General features: G+C 42.9%; 2 protein-coding genes across 3 annotated transcripts in view; both read right to left on the bottom strand.

The window, feature by feature from the left end:
- Positions 1-1,138: 1,138 nt before the first annotated feature.
- Positions 1,139-9,909, bottom strand: LOC115572955 (homeobox protein Mohawk-like). The gene is made up of 6 exons (XM_030403483.1): positions 9,436-9,909; positions 8,612-8,771; positions 8,370-8,523; positions 7,532-7,870; positions 2,058-2,091; positions 1,139-1,771 (listed from the first exon to the last, which is right to left on the bottom strand). Exons 1-6 carry the CDS (start codon positions 9,627-9,629, stop codon positions 1,432-1,434), a joined length of 1,221 nt encoding a protein of 406 aa, XP_030259343.1. The 5' UTR covers positions 9,630-9,909; the 3' UTR covers positions 1,139-1,431.
- Positions 9,910-14,290: 4,381 nt separating this feature from the next.
- Positions 14,291-25,469, bottom strand: part of LOC115572057 (MAGUK p55 subfamily member 7-like) — a 31,209-nt gene continuing 20,030 nt past the window's right edge. For both annotated transcript variants that reach the window (XM_030401832.1, XM_030401833.1), the window contains 6 exons: positions 21,086-21,259; positions 19,231-19,311; positions 19,034-19,127; positions 18,790-18,898; positions 17,356-17,499; positions 14,291-16,397 (listed from right to left, as the gene is read on the bottom strand). In XM_030401832.1, coding sequence (XP_030257692.1) covers positions 16,167-16,397; positions 17,356-17,499; positions 18,790-18,898; positions 19,034-19,127; positions 19,231-19,311; positions 21,086-21,259 — 833 coding nt within the window. In that variant the 3' untranslated portion in view covers positions 14,291-16,166. The remainder of the gene's footprint in view (positions 16,398-17,355; positions 17,500-18,789; positions 18,899-19,033; positions 19,128-19,230; positions 19,312-21,085; positions 21,260-25,469) is intronic.

Raw genomic sequence — 25,469 nt, 5'->3', positions numbered from 1 at the left:
GCTGGCTATGTACACACACAGCCCATGTGGAGCAACGTTAGCATTTATTTAGTCATATTCATGGTGACCTCAATTAGTGTAATGTTTACTTTTCTTTTAGCTCTGAATGCTCTGTGTTTACAAGGTAGTGACTTTGTTGCAGTTTGGTGCTGAAAAAATTAGCCCATTGAGTGTTCAGACTATTTCTCTCACAACAGTTTAGGGTGTAACATATAGCCATCCACCTGTGAACAAATAGAGGGCATCCTATCACCAGAGTTGCCAACAGCTGCTTAGCTGTAGCTGTACATGACTGTAGCTACTACCTGCCAATAGCTAGTTAGCTCAGTTTGCCTGTAGGTATGGCCCTAGTCAGCTAGACCTGGATGAAGCTCTTACCCCAACTGATGAAACAGGATGTGCCAGTGCTAGCTGGTTAGCATGCTTACCGCAGTAGACATCTTTGCAATAGAATACGTTGACGCCTTTGACCAACCTTCTAGACTTTCAATTCTGTTGATAATGTCAGATGTCAATGTTGAACTTGAAATTTATAACTACAATTTTGGCCATATTGCACCTTTAAAGTAGCCTGTTTTGGCTCATAATGATGCTATGTAAGTGTTCAGAGTGAATCAAAATGGTAAAGTTGTCGCCTGAAAAACCGAAGCAAATCAGTTAAAAAGCAGAATGGGGTGATAATTCTCTGTTCCTTCATCACTACAAGTCCCCCCTTTCACATACTCACAGTCAGCTCTTATACTATGTACTTGTCCCCTGTGAGTTTTAGCCTTGTACATATTATTCCATGGACTTAATCTGATTTATTGACATGTACCGCACTAAATATCCCAAACTGCTCATGTCCAGCTATCACTGTGAATCCTTGATCGATGCGTTTCAGAAGAACATCGACCACAGTCTACTCTGCTCGAAGAACTGTCTCGCTGCTCGGTCCAGGATGCCACCCTTCTGCCCATATTACAACCATTTAAAAAGCAATTTGAAAGGATATAACGAAACTGCGAGACCCACAATTGCACACATGAAAAGTACCACTAAGTACAGTTCAGTCAAACATAGCTATGCATTTACAGCCACTGCAAAGCAGTGATTTAAAGCAAACGACTGGTCAAAACATTTCACATTGGGTTTATTCAAATAGCTGCTGTCAAACTTTAGCATTGGATGATAATCCAGTCTCATGAAGTTAATATAACTTACTGCAACAGATGGCAATAGGAAGACATTAGAAAAACATGGCAAAAACAGTAGAAAATACTCAATTGCGTTAGGTCAGTTTTTCCATTTTACAATGTAAAAATGATTGAAAATGTCAAAATTTATCAGCATTACAAAATAACAGAGGCTGTACATATAATGCAAGGCACTTAAGCATCTGGTATTCCCATATGGAACCATGTGCCTGGACCAGATGCTCATATTAAATGCCTACACGGTGTTTGCCAGGGCCACGTTAACAGTCTGGACCTCAGCGATATGAGAGGACTTCTGGATGATGCGGCTGGTGAGAGTGGGCCCCGCGGTGCAGCTCTGTCTCAGAGCAGCGGTGGGTCCTGTGACACACATCCTGTCTATGATAGTGGTCCTCGTAATCGAGTAGGGCTCTCGGGTGCAGCTCTGCCCTGAGGCAGCGCTGGGCACGATTACGCTGCTCTGGTCTGACAGGCAGCTCTGTCCCTGGGCCAAGTTGGTCAGAGCCACAGCGGCGTGGATCTCCCTCCAGCCTTGATCGACTCGTCTCGGCTGGCCTCGGCCCTGCTGCTGGTCCCTGTGAATATATGAAAGAAAAACATCTGTTTTTGACGTCAATTACTGGATTTCCTTTCACATCTTTCTCTGATTAACCTGGAAAATAAATCCAAACGATTCATTTGCTTGGATATCTCCCCTTGATAGAAAACCTGAATAATATGGATGAATTAAATGTGGCGGTCCACTTTCAAGAACAACCGTCACGGGAGAACATAAAGAGGATTACTTTTCAGACTGATGAAAGTTGAAAAGTGCAATCAGCTGATCTGATTGCAGATGGAGAAATGAATAATTCAACATACCTATCACATTTAGTTGAAGTATAGTCCATTGTATCTGCAAGAGACAAGAAAAAGGGGTCACGTAAACATGACATGAAGCAGTTTACTTAACAGTCAATAGCAGATTAGGCTTCATGGCCACCTGTAAGATGGTATAAATGCATGAGAGTTTTTAGTATCAGTGTTTGAGTATAGGTGATTTACTTTGTTTGTGCTTGTCAGAGTGCTACAAAATTCAAGTGCGTGCATCTCTGAATATTAGTTCATTTCTCAGTCACTATTTGTCTTTCTAGATGTTTTTTACTGTGCCAAACAGCTTTGACTCAGTGAAGTGCACATGTCCGCCTGTGCTCCGCTACTCCGGCCAAGACAAATGCGATGCAGAGTTCCTCTTTAAGCTTTTGAAAGGGGAAAAAAATAAATAAAAAAAATTCTGATATCTGCGTCATGTCTCGAGGACTGACGCTGTGTTTTCACATTTCCAGCTCTGCTAGCCAGGTGCATCCCTAAGGGGGGCCAGGGGAGGCCGTGGCCCGCTTTTATAATTGCGAGTACCCTGCCCCTACTGGAGTGCCTGCCCTTCCTCTAGTGAGTTGCACATGCATAACATTTTTCTATGTGTTATTTAACAGCTAGTGAGTTGCACATGCATAACATTTTTCTATGTGTTATTTAACGCTAATACTGGTAACAACAGTAATATTTATTAACAGTGAATAAATATGAAAATAAGAAATGCATAGCCAGCCAAGCATTTTTGCCGTCTGTAAATGTAATTCCCTCTCTGGTGGCCACCCCAAGATTGTCAGTGGCTTCCAGGGGGGCCCCTGCTGTTAGCACCTGTAGAGACGGTCCACTGTGTGCCATCCCTTTTCCAAAAGCAGTCCCTGCACACCTATCTTTTTTGACAAATGCCTGAACATTTTACCAACAGACAGGGGAGTGTCTGATGAATGAATACCCCGAGAACCCCATACAAATCTAAGCAAGGACCTGTCTTTATTTCACAAAGTCCTGAATTTAAACTTCAGTGTCTCTGTCTTTTTCAGAGGCATGAGCAGGACAAATAGGACTTTGGAGAAATGTTATATTGCTTGTGCACTTTCAGTTTGCGGTCTGTGCATAAGCGTGCATGATATGTAGAACATATTTTCCATTTTAGTTTTGGAATATTGCCTTTGTTCATTGGTGCAGATAGAGGCTGGTCGACATTTTTCTTCAGAGAGCAATAGACAGGGAAATTAGAGGCCCACTGTGAAACACAGTCTTTCAATGCTAACAGCCCGAAACATCCCTGTCTCTGATTTCTTTAGCCATGCTACGGCCAAGAGCAACTACTTATTGATAGTAAATCATTTTGCTGTTTTATGCTTTTTTGCTACTGAACGTCCCTGAGCATTTCTCTCTTTAGCTCTAACATGCTTTGCCAATAAAGAAGAACTACAGTGCCTCTGTTGTATTTATTAGCAAGAAAAAAAAAACAATGTTTTACTTCTGGTGATTCTCAAATTTACAGCAGCGATCAATTACAACACAAGTTTACAGAGGTAACGAAGCTGCAGACTGTTATTTTTTTTATTATAACATTGTGCTGCAGTGGTGCAATAACGCTGGTGTCTTTAGTGTCGCAAACATCGAACATTATTTATTAACAGATGAGGAATAGTTCAATATTAGGGAAAATAGGCATATTAACTTTCTTGCAGCGGGATGAATGGGAACCAGTACTGCGTTACAGAAAATATTAAGCTACATCAAGCAGTCGGTTAGCTTAGCTTAGCATAAACACTGGGGAAACAGCTGCCAACACCTCTTACTAAACAGGAAATCTGTTTCCTCCATTTACATTAACATTTAGGGCATTTAGCAGACGCTTTTGTCCAAAGTGACCATAAGTGGCTGTGTACCCCTACTTCCTCTCTTTGTGCTAAGCTAAGCTAACATCATCTGGCAATCATCCGCAAGAAAGCGTATTCAAATTTGTAGGGGCGTTTCCACAATGTTGTGTATGCTATGCACGGCATTTAGCTTTCTTCACCATAAATTATGTCTCACGAGGCCTGATTGCCTCACAGTGACATAATGTCTCCATGAGCTGATTTAAGTCTTGGATGTTCTCCCGCAGAGTCAGACGACCCACGGTCAGTTAACCTACTCCAAGTCATCTCACAGGTGTGTCATTAGGAAAACAACTGTGTACTAAGAAAACACTGTCACACCTTACTTCCTCAATGCGGATGTGCACTTGCGAACAAGAGACTCCCCTCTCAGCATGCCTGTTTTTATTTGAAACCAAATGGGTGGAAAACACAGCGAGGCGTTTGTCCAGATATGTTTTTGGGCGCTCCGCGTCCAATAAAGCACGATGCCGGTCACATTTACGGCTCTCCAGCCTTCTTAAGGGAAACATAGAAGTTGATGCGAGTACCATATTACATGGTGTCGCCATCCTCATAGTTCTGCGGGTCGATGGTAAATAGCAACATCACTAACATATACTAACGATTCCATTAGACTTTTACTGCCTGTGGGATTCAGACTGATAGGTTTAAAGTGTCGTTATAAGACACCATGTAGTGGGCATCACTTATTAGTCCATCACTTGAGGTTTAGTGACTGTTTAAGTCGTCTCCTGGGCGGAGTATAAACGTGTTAATGGTGTTAGTGCCTGTCATGAATTTGGCAGCTTGACTTTCCACTTCACCTCCACAGACTAGCCGTACTGGGTTGCAAACACCCTTAATGTGACCAGCAGGGATGCATTAAAGGTTTGCACAAACATTTCAACGGCGCTGCTCACACAGTGTGTGATGACATCAAGAACCCCCAAATACTCCAGAAGAAATATGATTTGACGAGAGACTAATAATATGTTTTGGAATATATTTCAACGTTTTGGGAAATACGCTTATTTGCTGTCTGGCCTGAGGAGATTGATATCACCCGCATGTAGACTTTACGTCAAGCCACAGCCAGCAGACTGTTATCTTAAATTAGCATAGCATAAAGACTGGAAACAGGGGGAAGCAGCTAGCCTGGCTCTGTCCACAGTTAACAAAAAACTTTTATAAACTCATATATAAACATGTTGGGTTTCATTTGCTTAATCTGTTCAAAATCAGAAGGAAGAACGTTAGTGCCCCTAGCTTGGAAGTAGTCTGCCATAATACAATTTGCCATATTTAGGCTTCCAATTGTTGAAAAAATTAAACAAACCCAAATTAGCAGGTATGTGTATGTCTTTTGTTGTTGTAGTTGATGTTGTGTTACATTTGACGTTGTGAACATGTCGGAAAACAGACAGCAGTAGGCTAGCTAGCAGCACGCAGGTCAGTAAAAATGTTATGGTGGTCAATTTTTTTTACGTCTTTTACATGAGTTTAGCTTTCACACTCAATCTGGATGAACAATGGTTGAGCGCTGCTTGAATGAACACGGCTGGAAGACGATTTAAGCGCCAACGTCTCGAACTTCAATGCGCGTCACTGCATCGCAGACATTAGCGTGTCAGGTTGTCATGTTTCCATCACCGCCTATCGAGGCAGACGGTATACACGCAGGAATGAATGCCAATTGTAATATTTCCCATTTAAGATAAAAGCCAGATGGTAGTGGGTGTTGTTACCGTTGGGCAGAGACAAGCTAGCCGTGTAATGCTGTTTCCATTCTAAATGCTAAGCTTGCGCAACTGGCTGCTAGCTGTAACTTCATGTTTAGCGCACAGGCACGAGAGTGGTATCTATCTCCTCATCTAACTCTCTAAGGTTGGTGAAAATAACTGTATTGCCATCGCTTAATGTATTTAAATGCTCAGTAAAATGTTTGTGCCACTGTATCATAGTTTCTGAATAGTTTAAAGGTGCAATATGTAAGAAATTTAGATGAAAAAAAAAAGTGAAAAATAACTTAAATATCAACAGAATTGATTTAAAAATGTGTTGCAGAGATCACTCCTGAAGTTAGCATGTAGAACAGTTAGCCCGGCCCTTCCTTTCTCATACCACTTCAAGCTCCTAATCCAGGCTGCTGTCAGCGTTGCTAGCTGAGCTAACTAGCAAATGGCAACTACAATTAGCAGCACTTAGCAGTAACTCTTGTCATATGTTGTTCCACATTTGTTTCGCGTGTGAATTCAAGAGGTGGCCAATTCTTATCCAATGCACCTAGCAGGACAGTGTAGCTAAACCATTGCATTGATTAACAAATTGTTTTATCAGTGCAAGCATGTGAACATGCCGAATTGTGCTAATTATCGTTAAATTACCAATCTGTAGGGCAATTTGTGGTTAAATTGAGTTTCCTGGATAAATATTGAGTCCCGTCACAGACTATGATAATATCCATTCAGTAACCTTTAGACTGGGACAAGAATTTACTGTTTGCCAGGGGAGTGGGGCCAAAATAATAAAAAAGGAACTTAAAGCATGCCTTGTTTGATTAAAGGAAAAATGCTAAAAAAGCATAAACTGTTACAGAAATCTTTTCACAGCTCTTATGATATAATGTAAATTTAGATTGATTTTGAGTCGGAAAGTAACACTTGGGAGCAGCAGCATGCCAAAGCACACGGGTCGAGGAAGCAAAGCTGCACCCTTAGCACTGATGGGGAGAGCCAAATGGATATTAGCGTTCTGGCTCTGCGTTGTCTCACTCGCTGAGTGGCAGCTCTGACAGCCACTCTACGAGACGTCTTCAGTGCTTCGCTGACGGACTGCTCCATTTTGTACATTTGGCTGAGGTTCCTACTTCTCACCCTGGGAAGAATAAAGTCTCAGACGTTCTGTAATTGTCCTTGAGACTGGACTGGACATTTCCACCATGGCAAGAAGCTGAAGCGGAACAAATGGCACATTCTAGTATATGGAAATGATATTTGCGGTGTGCAGCGGTGGCCAGCACGAGCTCCATCCAATTTTAAAATGAGGGATTTCAGCGTCTGCATGAGTCTTTATTAGTGATGTTTGTAAAGGCTTTGGCTCCCGCACCGTAGCGGATTTGAGGGTTGTCAGTGTGCTGTGCTCCCTATAGGTCTGAGAGGGCACCCAGGTGTCAAACTCCCTCCCAGTTTCGCTGTAACTTTATAATTGAATCTCGCAGAGCTTCTGACTTGCAGTGGAATGCCAGAGATTTATTAATGTCAGGGAGCTCTGAGGAGCCATGTGGAAGTTTCTGTTCGGTCTGTTCTTATTTTACTGTGCACTGCGGTGTGTTAAAACTGAACTGAGGGGAAGCAGGCTAGTTAAAGTGTCATTTTACCTCGCATTCAACATAAATCTGCAATTAACAAGGAAGATGCTTTAATGATTTCTGTGGACAGGGGGTGCTAGCATCTCTTTTCCTCCCAGTCTACCGTCTACGTTGTTTTGATTGCTCAACTTGTCATAACTTCATGCAGTGTTTGCAATACAACACGCTCTCAGTGGTTCAGTTCACACATATTTTGGTGTTAACGCACAGTTTTCCACCTATTTTTGACAAAAACTGACATGTCTCACCCATGTGGTAGACGAAGTTGGCCTCAGTTTCGTAGGACGACGCCGGGGAGACGACATCTCGATCACATTCGTTGGAGCTGAATGACTCGGAGTGGCTCCTCCTCTTGCGGGCCGATGTGACGCCATCGGCCTTCGCCGCCATCATGTGCCGCAGGGTGTCATTCAGATAACGATTCAGTAGGCTGCTCTTGTACTTGGACGGAGGCGATGCGCTGTCGTCACTGTTGGCCGAGTCCGCCATGGCGAGGACGCTGCCCTGTTTCTGGAGCACGCTCTTGTGAGAAGATGACCTGCCAAAATCTGATTGGCTGATGGGTGTTTGTAAGGGACACTCTTCATCTGCAGTAAAGGAAACAAAACTTAGACTTGTTCCATTTTAAACTGACTGGAATGATTCAGCGATCGAATATATAAGATGTTACACAACTTAACCATGACAAGTACTGCAGTTTTTAGATATTAAAAGGGCATTTTGGAGTATTGGAGAAGAAATTCAAACTCAGAAACTTGATATTCACAGTATTAATGAAGTGATAATGCAAACTCTTTTTAACTTTTCATAACTGAATAAACAAGCTGTTCTCAGAGGAAAATAAGCTCCCCAGAATACTGTTTGAAGCCAGAAAGATGGCAGGGTCCGCCACATATAAACAAAGTCAAACAGTATAAATTGTGTTTATACAAGTTTGTTTATTTAGTTTGTTTAGGTATATAAAGTATAATAATCAGTCAATGAAGATTAACATTTCTTCCCCAAAACTACATAATGCACCTTTAATTAAGTCTTTTTACTCACAAATATAATAAGAGAAATAAATGTATAGACTGAAGCTCATACCGTCTGAGTCGGTGTCGTCACTGCACACGCTCAGTCGCTCAGCATTTCCCTGGATGTATTTATTGTACAGTTTGATCCTCAGCGCCCAGCTCAGGTCTGGCTGTCTCACGGTGTTCTTCAGCCTCCGCCGGGCGTTCGCAAACCAGTTCGAGACCTGCACACGTGAACCTTATTATAGGACCGCATCTGCTTCATTTTAACACACACCCTTCGTTTTACGCATTTCGAGGTTCGTCTCTCACCTGCACCAGAGTCATATGTGAGCCCAGGGCCAGCAGGACCTTCTCGGTCTTGGTGGGGTAGGGGTTGTCCCGGTGTTTGTACAGCCAATGTTTGAGCGGTCGGGCCATGTCCTGCAGCACCTGTCTCTTGTGGCGAACTTTGACCCCACCCAGACGAGACCTGGAGGAAGCAGAGGGTAGACTCACAAAGAGCAACTAAAATCCGCTCTGTAACAATTATATGTTAATGTCAGTGTTAAGACTTGCAAAGAACTGTTCAATCATGCATCTAAAGGCAGAACAAAAAACATTTCAGCGTGACAAAATGTCCGGTTGGATAAGGATCTTCAGTTTTGATGGACTCTCAAATAGTGCTTTCTAAGTATAACTACATTAAAGAAGCACTTTGTAGTTCTGGGGAAGAAATTCCTATCAGAAGAGGGAGATCTTCTCTGACTGATGTTTTACACCTAAAAAAAAGTAAATAAAAAGAACTCTGTTTTCACGATAAACTGAATTAACAAACTAAGCTGAAAGGACAACACAAGTTCATACTGTCTTACTTTGTTTATACGTGGCGGACCCTGCCACCTTTCCAGCTACAAACAGTGTTCATGGAACCTTGCTTTCCTCTGAGAACAGCTTGTTTATTCAAATATTGAAAAAAATAATCACATTTCTGAGTTTGTACTTTCACCTAATTCATATTGTAAATATCAAAATATCAAAAGAAGTTTGAATTTCTTCTCTAAAATACACATTTCAACTCCAAAAAAGAACCCACAACCACCTGTTTAACTGCTCATCATGCCATTAAAAGTAATTTTTCCAACTCAAGGGCGTACCCATATCTTCTGTACTTGATAGGAGAGCTGTTTTCGCTGGCGTCCTGGCATCGCAGCAGGTCTGTGTTCTCGCCGTCTGTTAAACTGCTCTGAGGTAAGCCCACGCAGTCCAATCTGCTCCTCTCCGTCTCCGCTCTCCTGCTGTCCTCCAGACGAAGCAGCGTGTCAGACTTCACCACAGCAACTTTGTTCATGGTTAAACACTGAGCGCTTTCCCTCAATCAACAGGTGTATCAGCAGACTTCCAGATGTAAATAGAAGTGGCAGGTTCCCATCCTGGATATACTTGACGTGATAAAAAAAAGAGAAAAAGGGGTTAAAAAGTCTCCCTTGCTCTCTCGCCGCAGCAGTGACTGAGCACACTTGTTGATGACAGACTCTTCTGAGAGGATAATGTTTGAAAAGTCAGGGGATGTTGTCTGGTTTAGTCGAGGCTATGTGAGGAGAGTTCAAATAACCTGCTGCTCGGCTGCCCATTGGCTCTCCCGCCGTCCAATCGCTGCTCTGGGGAGCTGTGTGAGGGAAAAAAACAAGAAGCTTGCAGAGCAGCAGCCCCAGTAGCACCTCAGCAGACTGCATGAAAAAATATTGCACATGTAAGAATATCAGCAAATGTGGTCATCGGATTTACTAGCGAGATTCCGTCTGCTGCGACTGCAGCCTGTGCTAAGCAGTTCCACGCGCTATCATATTTTCTACATGAGGCATGCGAATCCCTCGCGGTTTTACCAAAAACCGGGTCAGCAAATAATACATGTTTTAAGAGGGGATTCTGGAAATTTATGGGTGTAATTACACGGTCGCTAATAACCAGCGAAACCGCCAAACTGTGCCTCGTGTTAGGGCGGCGAATCCTGCTGAGCCGAAATGGGTTTCAGTACAAATTGCCTCATAATGTATTCAACGCAAACACTGGAAAAATGAAACTGATCCTCGCCTGTATAATCCTCAACCAGCGTCGCACATGTCGTTGACAGTTTTCTCGAGCCAGGAAGTGTGTGAGCGTGTGCGTCTGAGCGTCAGAATTGTGCATCTCTTACAGGCCTTGTTCGGGGAATCCAAGCGTTATGCTCAGATTCGCCTGTTTGTCTCCAACATGGTGCATGAACAATAATAAAAACTGGGTTTGACTGAAGCTCAGCAGCGTCATTAGTGTGACTATATTAGAACATGCGGGCACCGGGCCCAGTATTCGAAGCCTCTGTGGCTCGGCTGTAGTTGTCAACCACGTATGTTTTTCCTCTTGACATCCAAACACTCTTACGTAAGACTGTTTGGATCTACAGTAATGACTTTGCCATGCGCATCCATAACTTAATCATCTTTAAGCAAACGTGATAAAAATGCGGCAACTGATGAAGCCTCTGAAGGCTACGGCAGCACTTGTTTGACCGTTTATCATATTCGAGAACCCCATAACTCTCGTCCCTGCTCATAATTCAGCAGCGGCATCAGTGGGGAGGTAGAGTTTCGATGGTTTCAGAGCTGAAAAACACATGGACCAGAAGCATCCCCGTTAGGTGCCGTAAATTCCTCGCTCACATTCCTCGGCCGTGGTCAGAGAATGCTACATGCTATCACACGCCATTGACTCCTGTCCCTCTGTGATGTGTTCACCGACTTGACTGTTGATATAAGCTGGGAACACACCCACGTTCGGCAGCCAGGAGACCTGTAAAAAACACAGTGGAAGGACATATATCTCTTTTTTGTTTGGATAGTTTGGCGCTCGTGTGTGTGTTGGTGTTTGTGTGTGTGTGTGTGTGTGTCTCACAGGTTCACAAACTGCAGGCCTATCCAAGGGACCAGGCATTTGGCAAAATCTGTGCTGGGGAACTTGATTGTGTACTCACATATCCTGAAGAAAATTTAACAATTTAGTAGAACCAAATGGAAGATTATTCATAATACTTGTCAAATGTTTTTTGTGCTGTTAGGTTACTGTTACTGTCGGTGCCAAGACTTTTGCGAAACACAGTTAGTTGCTTCAAAGCTGCTCTAATCAATATTTTCATAATAAGCAATGCATCAAATCGCTGCAATGTGAGAGAATTATCCACAACTCTCCCATCAGCTCCAGGAAGCGTTTTATAGTCTTTCAGCTCATTGTTTTGGTTTTATGGCCTAGAAGAGAACTGTTTTGGTTCACTACAGCTGCAGCTTCAGAGGTGAAGCCCTATTCATTCCCCTGAAAGCTGCTTGGTGCCACATGAAGCCAAAAAAGCTCGACCCCTTCGCTTTAACATCCCCAGGATCGCTGCGCTGTGTGGCACTGGAGACTTCTGCAGGCCACGCCAGCTAACCTTTGGTTTAGCACCCAGCTAACTGGAATAGAGATACAATGACACTGTTTGGCCACTACAAACTCTGGCTTCATAGCCGAGTGCTCTTCCTGGGGGCTTGGTAAGAACTTTCTCTATACTACGTAACACCACACAGCTAACTAACAAAGCTAGCAACCAGCTAATTCAACATTTAATAATAATAAGGAACCAGCTATTCGGTGCAGGAGTTGACAAAACAGAGCTAATAGAAAACTAAATATTGGAATAACTGTACATTTATCAGGTGGTATGAAACACAACTCCTCATGAATGGTAATGTTGCACCATGTAAGCTGGACGTGAAAATAGGCAACTGCTAAAGCCAGCTGTCGTAAGTGTCAGACAGCAAGTCCTGCTGGACGGAGAGCGAAGCTGATGGATCTGGCGTCCGCCGACAGGTGACCTGTGATGTTACTGCTGACATCACCAGCACTGACAGCTGACTCTGACTCACCTGATGACGTGACTATTTATTCATCAGTCGACTCTGTCTGTGTTGTTGTTGTCAAAAAAGCTTCATCGGATTGAAAGGAGCCTGTTCATCCGTCAGACTGGGGTATGTTCATTCTGTTAGCAGACAGCAGATTAGCTGAGTTGTTATTCCGACTGTACTGCAGTTCACTGTAATCACTGTACAAGGTGATCAAATATCAATAGCTGATTAGACTGCTCGCTATCTGGTTAGCTGAGCAAACTAGTTTACAGTTAGCAGCAGTTAGCGATTACTCTGGTAGATTTTTGTTTGGAGTATAAATTCAACAAAATCTTACATTTTACACTTACATTAGCAAAGGGTTAGGGTTAGAAACTAAACTGTATAGAAATCAGCACTGAAGCGTTATTGCTTATTAAGAGGAATATTGTTATTTCTTCTTTCAAAGTTGCATAGTCTGACTTTAATGTTTTCCGTTAATCAGAAAATAGGAATGTACAGTCAACAAACCAAAAGCCCTTGCCCTTTCCTGCTTTAGGTTGTCATAATCCACCCCCACATCCTTTCAGCATGTGCTGTGCTGGGTTGGTTGTTTAAAAGTTATGGACATCTCATGCAAGGATGAAGATATTGTTTAACACCAGCCGTATTTATTTTCACGTACTTCCAGTGGACAGTTAACATGATTGAGCCAAATTATCCGCGACCAATTGACATCATACTTCTGTGTAATGTTTGAAGTGGGCGCTGCTGCGAACATAAAACGGTGGGTTTTCATTGGATCGCTCCGGTGTCTTAAATGGCATCGTTATGATCTCAGAGGGTGCCTGCAGATTCTCAGTGGTGTGATGAAATTATACTGCCACGCTTTTTGCTGAGGCCTGGCAGAAGTGCGACTGTTGTCCTGACAGTCTGTGTGTTTTGGTGATTGGGAGACATGTAAACACGCCGACGAGTGCATCGCCGCTCGTCCATTTGTGTTAGTGCCTTCTCTGAGCCTGACAAACACTGGGCCTGCCAAAGTCAAATAAGTGCCATGCTCTTTATCCCTGCAGCCTAATCCACCATGTAAAGCCTCACCGTGCTTTTACAGTAAGCTTTTATGTGCGGTCGTAACTATTTTTTCTCCGTACGTCTGCGAAGGCCCGGGTCCCTTGAAAGCCATTACCGTCTCCCCACATCATGCAGCTCCCTCTTCCTCCCAAACACGACATGATAGACACATTAACGCTCCTTCACACCCAATTGAGCACAGCGTCCAAGAAGAGGAAGGAAACACCATGAATGTAGAGGAATGCAGCCATTAAAAAGAAGTAGATTAAGCAGCCTGAGCGAAGGAGAACAGTAGAGTGTGCACCCGACGGCTGTGACACTCAAATTTGAGTATTTGTTAATGGAGTGAGATGGTAAGGGTGAGTCTCCGCCAATTATTTTTAACTGTCTCACCTTGTCAGACATCTTCACAATTGATGGCCCATAATGGAGTTAATTCTGGGCATAAGGTGCTTAAATGTGCATGTAATTTCTGCTGCTCAATCAAAGCAGTGAAAACAAAAGATGGACTTTGATGATGTTGTGAATCAACGTGGGATCGTGGGAGCTGTCGAACAACCGCCTTGGTCAATGAAATCCGACGTGACTCAGGGAGAAATGTTCACAGATGAGGTCATGTGTTCAAGTTTGACCTCGAATAGAATTACAGATTTTCTCTGGGTTTCAAAACGTTCAGGTTAAAGGAGCATTATTCAACAATTTCATAAATTTAAATTTTTCAATTTCAATAAATATTAAAGAAATGAGAGCATTGATGTTAGGTAGAAGTAACCAGCTAGTCCCCCTGCCTCCTTCTCCAAGCAGTCCAAAGCTCCTGTGCTAACACCAACGGTTACTTCACCTGGTGGTCTGGCTAGCTGCATGTCTAACTAAGCTAACAAGCTAACAGTAGTTACCCTCATGAATGTAACCTGTAGAAATAATGCAGTTAGCAGTTGCTCTGGTGAAATGCTGTTCCTTTTTTTTTTCAATTCAAGGTGACCAATTCTTACGTGCTGTACCTTTAATGTAAGTGCACAACTCAACAAAACATAAAACAAAGGTCTTCTTTTTTGCAGTCATTTTAATGCAGAGATGTTAAAAATTATATCTTTTTTTGTACTTTATTTTCATAGAAAGAACATAAACAACATGCAACATACAGAAAGACATATAACAGTTGGTCACCTACACATTCATACAGACATTATAGTGATGGAGATACAAGTCAGTTCATACAGTAATGGCTCAGTGAGCATCTCTTGTGGTCACAAACACGATCCATTTTTCCCAGTATTGCAAATACTTATCCATCCTTAGACTTAGCGAAAAGGTCATTCTTTCCATATTTTGAATATTAGTCACAATATCAATCCAGTCTGTCTCTGTTGGATGTGTGGCCTGCAACCATTTTCGGGGTTACAGCTTTCTTGCTGGCTACTAATAATATTTTTAAAAGATATTTGTCTCGCACCAGTAAATGGGGTGCAATACTACCCAAATAGATTGTAGAAAAAGAGCAAAGATATTTTGTATTACCCGTGTAATCTCTTGCCAGTATGACTGAATAGCTGGGCAGCTCCAAAATATATGAAAATGTGTACTCGCTGTTCTCCACAGTTCCTCCAACATAGACCCCTGGCCGTCTCCCCTGTCTGCACACATTTTAACTTAGGAGTTATGAAATATCTAACCAGATTCCGCCAGCAGAAAACTCTCAAAAGACCAGAACTAGTGGAGCTAGTGGAAGTTGACTGCACAGAGCATTTATTCAACCATTCGTCTCCTGTAATGACAGTTCCAGATTCTTTTTCCCATTTCAATCTAACCTTATCTGTTGAGTGTTTCTTATTAGATCGAATACGAGAGTACAGTTTTGAAAGAAGTTTCTCATTGGCATTATTTTTGTACATGTCAATAAATATGTCAATTAAGTTGGTCTCACATTCCTCTGTTGGTTTTATCTCATCATTAAAATAAGACCTGATTTGAAGATAAGACATACAATTTTTCTAACGCATATGTATCCGAAATTTTCTGAAAACTATCCAATTCTCCCTTCGATGAGCAGTGAGAAGTAATCCCCCCACTATACCAACTTTTAAACCTCCCGTCAATCCTTGCGGGCTTGAATTCGGGGTAGAAAGCGACCCATCTCAGCAGTTTAGACCGTCTTTCAAGTAATGGTGATTTACATTCCTTAAACCAAATTCAAAGACAGACATTAGACCGTTGATTCAGGTCACTAAAAAAATAGATCTTCAAAATAAGTCTTATAAATACTGACAACTAAGTTTCTAAAGTCAACATTCTTCACTGAAACACACACACTGGTAAAAGCATCTATAGTCCTCATCTACAATACGTACATAATTCTGGTACTTGCATGTGTACAACAGGTTTTCCTTGTCCTTCATCGACGGTCTAATTGACTGTCATCTTGTTTGTGTCCCGATTTTGTAGAGCATGTTGTTGGCAAAGTGTCTCCCTGACTGCTACTAATAATATTTCTCTGGTGTGCATTACATTTAATTGAAGTGCAGCAGCTGTCAGAATAATTACATGCTGATGTTTGCGACTTGGCAGGGAAGGATTACACTCGGCCACAAGCTCTGGAGAATTTCCTTTTTTTCCCCCTCTCCTTCTTCTTCTTCTTCTTCTTCTTCTCCTCGTCCGTCCTGCGAGCCGACGTTATTTCAGCCAAATGCCAGCAGAAAAACTGGCTCTGAGACAGACGGAGGGAGAGCGAGGGAGGGAAGGATTCTGTTTGCTTAATGAGAGACACGCTGAGGGACATGATGGAAAACTGCTGCAGTCACAGGAGTTGTTTACAAATCGAAGGAATATCCAAGCTATGACAAAAATTCTAACTTCATAGCCTACAGATAATCGAGAATTGTTTTTCTTTTTTTCTTTTTTTTTTAAATGTTCTCCTTCAAAGTTCATATCCAGCTATCCAAGTGGCCACAGCTTCTCCGAGCTTTCGTTGGTGAGGAGCACATCCACTCCGCGGGAAGCCACTGGACTTCTGTCTGCTCAACCCTCTCGAGGTCCGCCTTCAGCTCTCTGAACGCCATCGCGATATCGCCATTGACGATCACCTTTTCGAACAAGTGACCGCACTGGCTCTCCATGTCGTCAGCCAAGCTGATCATGTCCTCAAAATCCTCCTCCTGTGACAAGAGATGACCAGAGCATCACAAAATGTATTAACGTTTACTAGTTGGATTTGTGTGTCCTTTGACTGACCATCAAGCAAAAGATAAATACATATGCACAGCAAAGGAGCATTAAAACATACAGTAACAGCAATTAATGATCAACGATGATCTCACTGTTAGTACTTTTGACAGAATGTTAACGGACCTGCTGAAACACGGCCATGTGTTGAGAAAAAAAAAAAACATCCTCTGGGAAGTTGTTGTACAATAAACTGCACATACTGTAACGTAACAAGAAGTGGAACGGATCCACATGACCATTCAGCTATACAGACCAAGGCGTAACACGTCGTTACATGCTGAGAGTAAAGGATAAGAGGCCTTTTCACACCAGCTGTACGGTGAGGTGAAGGCACAGTCCTGTGAGATGTGCCTGAACCGTCTGAGGGCTGCGGCGCCTGGCACTGGGCTGTAACACAGGTGTGTGACCTTGTGGGTTTAATAAGGGCAACGTGGGCAGCCGGGGTCAAACTGTGAGTTAGAAGCCAGATGGGATTATTAAAATTACTGTCATCTTTTTGTCATGTCTAAAACATATCTACCATCAAACATGGACACTTTTGCTTAAATATCCTCCAGGACAACATAAAATGTGAAGCCCCCCCTCATTGAGTCATTCAGCTGATCACACATACGTAGGCCTTCATCTCCTGGACAAAATGTTCTCACCTGTACGCCACCCACCGAGCAGCCTTGTAACTCCCCCCCCGTCTCTTAAACGTCTCTTAAACGCTCGCCACGGGGTCGACCATGTGTAAGCAGGGTGCACGCCTGAGTAAGGGAGTTTAGGCGTGTGCACGTCTGTGGCGTTTGGGTGGATGTTCGACCTCACGCCGCCCTCCGTGTTAGCAAGATATGGAACAAGCACCTGACCTCACACATGCACCTGATGTGTCATAGTTTCTCTCACCGAAAAGACCCTGACTGAGCCCTTGTCCTCCTCCCCGCAGATGAACTTCGCTCTCCGCCTGGTGAGGCGCAGCTCCTCGATACCCGGGGGCTTCACAAACACCACGTATGGTTTGTATTCACATGTGTACACATGCTTTATTTTCTGCAGTAACGGAGAGACAGAAAAGACAGAGCTTAAATGAAGGCAGAAGTCAATATTTGTGTTATTATAAGTTGTCTAAACAATGAAGAAACACCACTTTAGAAGATTTGCCCCTTGAGACCAATGCATGGTTTGAATCTACTAGCATTAAACTTGAAAGAGGTCCCTTCACTTTTGGAACACACTGCGGTTGCCCCGTGTAGAGGATTGGTAATATTGATGATTTAAATAGCATTATTGGTTAAGGCCCTGTCCACACGCACACTTGAACAAAGTTTTGTTGTGCGATTTAGCCTTTTGTACACATGTAAATTATGTTTTGGGTCACTGACAACAGAGCTTTTGGCAAAACCTCTTCAGCGGTAAAGATGATCACAAACTAAGTCCTTTGAAACTGAGATTTTTGGCAACAATGATGACGAAATCCACGTTTGCTTTCTGACTGGGTCTCATCAGTGTATGAAGCGTCAGTGGCAGATGTGAACTGGGTAGTGTTGTAGTACTCGAGATCCGTCTTGGTCTCGAGTACTACAACACTATGTGACTGAGTCCAGAGTGACTGAGAGAACCTGATGCTGGCACAAGACGTTTTGTGTTATGTTGATGGTGAAACATGGAAAAAGCGTGTTGGATAAAAATGGTGATGTTGATTTCAGCTCTTTGTATTAAGATTGCTCAACAATGATTTTTGATTATTTTGGTTGATTATGTGATGGTTACATTGGCGAACAACCTGTTTATTCTCCTGGCCTCTACTTCCTTAAGCGGGTATGTGTGAGTGTTTGTTTGGCAGTCTCCAGTGCCTCAGGTGTGGACAGCTTGTTGTACTTCTCAGGTAGCCCATTTCTTCAACAAACCTCCCTGCAGCTCTGATAACTGGCTGACTTCTCTCCGTGTTGCCTTGATTTTCCCCTCTAGCCTCCTTCATCATGGAGGATCCTGTTTCTTGTGGCGACTGTTGTTCATTTTATATCCAAGCATCTCTAAGGATGACTGTTGCTGTGGTGTGTATCAGCCTGTTGGTTTCGGTTGTGGATTCAGTAGGTGTGGTATTTAGTGCCGCATTCACATCCTCTAGCAGAAGTTTAGAGGGTACTTCATCACTTAGCCGTGGTAGTCAGTGACGGGCATTGATATTACAGTGGTGGAAAAGAAAGACAAAAATGGCTGCTGGCAGTGTTTTCAACACCTTTTCGGGTGTATCAGAATGGACAGGGATTAAGATTTTTTGTTTTGTGTAAATCACCAACTTTAGCCAAAAATGAACTTTTTTGATGTCCTTATACTTACCCCAGGGTGCACATCCAGGAGGCACACCTTGCCCTCAGCCATCACTCTGTTCACAGAGTCTAGACTTGTTCCATAGTAGTGTCCATTGTATCTGCCATATTCTATAAACCTAGAGGGAGGGGCAGGCACAGACAGGAAAGATGGTATAAAATGGTGATCAGGCTGCAGTAGAAACGGAGGACTTCACCCTCATGAAAAGTGGGTAATTTTTAACACCATGGGAAAGGAAACCACAAGAGCACACCTATGGTTGAGAATGTCCTCTTCAAACATGGGAACTGACACAAAATGATAATCCACCCCTTCCTTCTCCTGCCTCCTCTTCTCGCGTGTGGTGTCTGAAAGAGAGCAAGACGGGAGGCCGACGACGGCTCTTAAAAGATGAGAAAAAAAACATTGTGTCCACAAGGTAAAGGTTACACTTGAGGCCGTCCGTCTTACGCGGTACGGTGACTCCGTAGTGGTCGGGGTCGGATAGCAGAAGCCTCCTCTTCAGTTCATTAACGCCAACGCCGTCGGGCCCTGGAGACAAAGATCAAACTGTGAACTGTGCTCCGTACGTGGGTATTCATTCCCAACATCACTAATGTTTTCTCTTCACGACAACATCAAACAGGCGCAGCAATCTGGCGACACATCTGTCTTTATCATCAAGAGAGGGAGAAAGGGAGCAAGAGAGAGAGTCAGACAGACAGACAGAGCTCTGATTTCATACTGATTTCAGTCTGAGAATGATTCTCCGACCGGACTCACTCTTCCTCTCCTGTGTTAAATGCTCGCATACCCTCTGGTAAATCCATAGCATCCCATCTAAATGTGACATCTGCAAAGTCACACAGTATCAGTGTCGTTATAGTGTAGGATGCACAGGATGAAACGCACACACACACACACACGAACGCGCGCGCCGTAGCATCTGGGATTTTCTCCTTAAGTAGGTCTGTGCAGCCCCAGATTGCATCAGCCTCTAATGGAGCGCCGTCTGAAAGTAGGATTCCTGACATACCTGCCTTTTCCATCACAGCGTTGCATGAGCTCGATACATTACAAAATATCAAGTTTATAGACTGTGCTCTCTTACACTGCTGATGTCTTTCACAGCTGCGCCACAGAGCGAACTGGAGAGGAGCATCATCGGGGCTCTGTGGATACTTTCTCCTGACCTTTTTTTTCAGGAGTCACACGATCTGTAGGGCTTTACAGCGGCTGGCAGTCACTTTCACCAATGGTCCCGGGGCATAACGGCCTATTGTTTCCTTCAAAGTGCGTGTGCCATGCAAACAAAAAAAAAAAAAGGATATATTTTCAACCTGGTCGGACATTATCCAGCTGGTCCTGTTTTAGCGATCCAGGTTTTGGTTTTCCTGCCCATAACTCTCATTGCCAATAAGAATATATTCTTAATGATGACCTCCGGTCAATGAAGAGCCTTCGGAGCAGACAGTAAAACGTAATCCAGAGTCGGGTTTAGCTCCAACTCAATTATAGAGGTCTAAATCTAAATCCAAGCTGTCTTAACTGTTCTCGTCTGATGATGGAGCACTTGGCTGACATTATGAGGGATCTTATTTGCAATCCACTCATCCTTTCTCTCCATTCGTCGATCATTTATCTCCTCTCTATCTGGTTTTGCTTTTGCACCTTCATTGTGTGTTTCTCCCCGCTCTGCCTTCCGACCGCGATTTTCCCTTCCCCTCGTCCTCCGTCTCTCCTCTTCTTTCCCCGGTCACTGATGACCTACAGTTGTATCGTAATATGACATTAAAAAGACCCGCAGCAGGGCTCAGCATACGATTCCCTGGGGAGAGATATAGCTCAAAAAATACATAGAGCAGGCCTGCAGGATTGGCAGGGAAGTGGATCTGGGGTGGGCCACAAGGTAACTTAAGAGAACACAATATATTCTGACTTGGAGATTTCTGACAGTGTTTACGCAGTTGTGATGGGAAAGGATTGTTCTTGCACTCAAGAGCAGGGAACATAAATCTTCATCAATGCATTACGTTTTCTTTTGATCAACAACAGCTTCAGGAATATTGTCCTTTTAGTGAATGGGATCACGTTATTTGGATTTTTTTAATTATATTTTTTTGAATGGAAAAAAGAGGCAGTGGGATAATATAAAACAGAACACGACTGACCACAATGTGCAATACTGAGCATATTACCGCAGTAACGCCCACGTTATAAGGATCAAGGTTATAAGCATGTCATGAATGCAGTTTACCGCTGCATTGTGCTTTCAAAACAAACTTTCTGCACGCGATGGTAGGCTGCCTCTTTAGCTTATACGTACCAACCAGAACGACCAGGCGGTGTCTCTCCTTGGGGTCTCTGTGGTAGGGGATCACCTCTATGTAGGTAGGGGGACGGGTTGGGCCGTGTACCCCTGTGCTCCACCTCCTGCGCCGCGCCGCTTCTCTGGCCCGACTGCTCTTTCTTCCGAGTCGGAAACTCCTTCTTAAACCGGCTGGATAGGAGAGAGAGATGGACTTCAGAAATCCCAGGTGTATTACTTAAAAACTCACAAGAGGATATACTCTTTACGACAGTCCTAAAAACTGTATTAATTTACTTTTTGGGCCACTAAAATGCAGCACAACACAACATCTAGCATATTGTCGGCTTATAAAGTCGGTAAGGCGAATGTGTTAGGGAACAAGAGCGACGTTAGCATTCACTTAGAGTCACATTTCTGGCCACCTGGTGAATGTAAGTCTACTACGAACCCTGCTTTTATCTTTTTTTTATTTTTTGTTTTTTTCCTGCACTGATTTCTGAGGGAAACAACAGGCTCTTTAGCTGCTAAAAGCTCTGCTAAGCTCACCAGCAGTGGCTATCTATCTATCAATCTATCTATCTAGATAGATAGATAGATAGATAGATAGATTGATAGATTGATTGATTGTAAAGCAACAAGTACCAGAGATACCAGATGATAACGCAGGCCATGACAGAAGTAGGGATGTGCATCGTTAACCGGTTTCGTTTGGGAACCGGTTCTGAGTCAAATGATTCTTTGGAATCGCCAACAAAAACCTTTCACGATTCCGCTATCGATTTTTCCTGGGCTGCGCTGCCACTGTAAACAAACGTACCCTACTCGCAAATTTGCGATGATGTCACACACAGGAAAGCTGCTGCAGAGTAGAGGTAAGCTGAGCTGCTACATGCGATGCACTGTGGAGAAATGTCGTCCCGGCAAAAACGATCCAAAGTCTGGCTGCATTTCACAAAGAAGGACGACACCTCGGGGATCGTCACCTGTAATACCTGTAAGAGGGATCTGCGCGCCAAAGGCGGTAATACAACTAATATGTCCAAGCATTTGGCCACACAACACGGCATTATACTCCAGCAATGCCGTGTGTTTGACACACTTAGCAGCACCAGTGCTAGCACTAGCACAACAGGTAAAATTAAACAACTGGCTAACGTCGTGTGATAATGATAAAAATGAGGTTAATTTAATCAGCCCTGCCCGTTCCTTGTTTGTTGTTCCTCTTGTTCCTCTATGGGATTATCCTTAGCCAATAGCCACTTGACTTGTGGACTCATTTTACTCATTTGAGTATTGTTTATTTGTTTATTGAGGACTCATTTGTGTATTGTTTATTCTCAGCAGTGTATAATTAAGATTTATATTAATAAACCAGGTTGTATTCTTTTCTGTACTCATTTACTACTTGTTTTTCAGCCTATTTGGGAATCGCTAAGAGAATCGGTAAAAAAACAGATCGATAAACAGGCATCGGAATCGCTAAATCCTTATCAATATACATCCCTAGACAGAAGGGAGAGCTACAGTTTGAGATCACATCGCACTGTAAGAAAAAACCATCAGCCCTGCCACCCGAACACAGCCATTAACAGCACAAATCACATTCAAGACACGGCATCTCTGTCTGTAACGCATCGCTTGTGGGCCGTCTGACAGCCAGCGTCTGCCATGCGACTGTGGTCTGGCCTGGCTTGGCAGACCCACTCTCCTTCATGATGTTAACTGCTGCTAAGTGATGGAGCGCTGCCAGGCTTTCTTTGACGTCAGCTGTAATTTCACTTTGCAAGCATATCCGTCCATTTCCACTCCGGGCTTCATTCTGAGAAACACGGCACTATGGGAAGAGATTTTGGACTTTTGTTTATGTGGAATTTAAACTGATGATTTCACTCAGAAATGTGAAAGGTGATACACGCTGTGTTTAAAACCAGTATTATTCAGCCAATGAGAAATCTTCGCTCCGACAATGGAATAAGGTCGAGAGGAAAACGTTATGCAATTGTCAATCTTAACTAATTCTGGCAGCGGAATTCTCATCTGTTACTGAAAATGCTCTCAGCCGTAAAATCTTGCTTCTTTTTTGGAAATGCTGCAAGACGTTTCTGCCTCACTTGACAGTAAGTAAGGATGAGAGGAGAGATAAGACTGAGAGGAGAGCGATGACATGCAGCACATATAATGTCAAGATTATATGATATGAGCCACAACCTGCAGTTCTTATCTTAGTCCTCCATACATGTGACCATTCAGGGCTCCTACCATTATCATTCAAAGAAACAGCTCAACATATTGAGTATTGCAATTATTAGCATTTTTGCAAAGAGTGAGATGAGAAAATGCTACCACACACAGTATCTGTTCATTAAGTAATGATGAAACAGGAGTTAGCAGCCAATTGCGGCGAGATGTGTTGCTACTAATGAGTAGCCAGCAAAATCATTGATGTCCACTCTTGCTCGGCGTGTCACATTTTTCTTGTGGTTATTAAATTTGTTCAACTTTTCAATGAAAAGTGTTGACACACACTGCATGTCAGTGTCACACTCAGCCCAGACAACCGCTGCACCACGCTCAGCAGGCACACCCGATGCACTTTCCAGGCGTTTTTGAGGCTAAAGCACCTGAAGCAACCGGATTCGGTGTGATCAAATCCTTCAAATAGAAAAAATTGCATTTTTCAACCTTATTTGCTAGCCACTAATACTAACTCAAAATAACTCATAGCCAGATAGCGGAAGGCTCATCATTCTGACCTACAGGTGACGGTCAAGTGCAGCTTTATAAATGATCACTAGCTTGTCGCTAGTTTATAAAATCTTGGAGTTCAATATGTGTCATCAAAACAGGAAGAGAAAAAGACAAGTAAACTAAACATTTAACACAGAGGATTATAACTTGAACTGGTTATCTCAGCATAAAGACTGGTGAGCAGGTAAACCAGCCAGCAGCCGGTGGCTTAAAATAATGTCCATCAGTGTTTTTATAGAAAAACTCAGTAGACAATAACAATCGCAGATATGATGTCTGTCAGTTCAAAATACTTAATTTTCAACTTGAGTAGATCGCAGTTTGTTCAATCAAGTACATATTTGAAAGACAATGCATCCCACAGCTGCGTAATTGATGTCTCATTTAACGCTCAATAAAACCCATAATTGAAACCATGTACAGTAGTGTTGATCACGCATACTAGCTAACTCTGCAGCTGTCAGTATAACCAGAGTTGTTGTACAGGTGGCGGCCATGTTGGTGTTGGTTATATTGAGGGATACGATCACCAAGTGGTTTTACAATAAACTAAATAGTATTTTACCATCCTTACAACAAACTGACTTCTTGAAAATTATCTTTTAAATTGGCCAACTTCATATGTATAATTCATGGCGCAACATATGTGTAAAAAGAGCTAGTAGGGTTTCTTGGGAACTGTGTGCTCCCCCCTTTTTCCACTCTTAATGCTAAGCTAACTGGCTGCTGCTTTTAGCTCCAGGTTCAACAGACGGATATGAGAGTAGTATAAATCTTCTTGTTGGGAAAATAAGGGAGATGGGAGAAAAGCATTTCCCATAGTGTCAAATTATTACTTATGGGCAGCCGGATAACCATTAAAAATCAAAAAACAAAAAATCTGTTTGCAAAAGAACCCTGTAGGATACGAGCTGTTGGTCTGTTTTTCTCTTCTTCATGCCTTCACTTGTGCATCTACACATAGCGCTCAACTATTTCCCCTCTCCCTCACTCACTCTCTGCTCTGATTACCCTGCATGAAGTCATTGGGTCGTGCGGCATCAATAAGGGTTTACATGCCAGACAGAGAGGAAACAGAGTCTGAACCACGTCCTCAGGTGGAACCTGGCCTGCAGTAAGATGAACTGCTGATTATTAAATGCACATGACTCTCAGAATTGATGCGACAATGCAACGCCTCTAATTACCTCGCCTTGTACAAACGTGAGGAGCCTTTTTACAATCAGCCTGAAGTGCGCGCCCCCATTAGGAACATCCTGCATGGCTCGTATGCACACACATTATATCAAGCACATCGTATCCAATCCACCAGATCAAGACAAATGGGATAAATGGGAAGGCTGAAAACCACATTTGCTGTTCCAGTCGTCTCCAACAAATCTCCAAACCACAAAACTACATCATCACATGAACCGGTTTGTACTGAAAATATAACCAGGGTCTCCTGTTGTTGCTCGTTTTTCCTCCATCTATTTTTATTGCTATGTCTGAAGAGGTGGCGAAAGTCCATTTACTCAAGTTGTACTCAAGGTCGTACTTGTACACACTCCATTCTTCCAGTAGACTTAAGAAGAAAATGTACTTTTTACTATATGTATCTGATAACTTTAGTTATCAGTTGCTTTAAAAGTTCATATAAATCACAACAAAT

This window comes from Sparus aurata, chromosome 21 (assembly GCF_900880675.1).
Source record: "Sparus aurata chromosome 21, fSpaAur1.1, whole genome shotgun sequence".
Classification (NCBI taxonomy): domain Eukaryota; kingdom Metazoa; phylum Chordata; class Actinopteri; order Spariformes; family Sparidae; genus Sparus; species Sparus aurata.
This window is presented reverse-complemented; position numbering and strand designations above follow the sequence as displayed.

What these genes read in the sequence shown, in the direction of transcription:
- LOC115572955 (XM_030403483.1), bottom strand. Translation starts at nt 9,629, where the DNA reads ATGAACAAAGTTGCTGTGGTGAAGTCTGACACGCTGCTTCGTCTGGAG. An exon ending in ATCAAGTACAGAAGATATGG is followed by an intron (nt 8,772 to 9,435) that starts GTACGCCCTTGA and finishes TGCTTCCTCCAG; the next exon opens with GTCTCGTCTGGGTGGGGTCA. An exon ending in TGACGACACCGACTCAGACG is followed by an intron (nt 7,871 to 8,369) that starts GTATGAGCTTCA and finishes CCTTTACTGCAG; the next exon opens with ATGAAGAGTGTCCCTTACAA.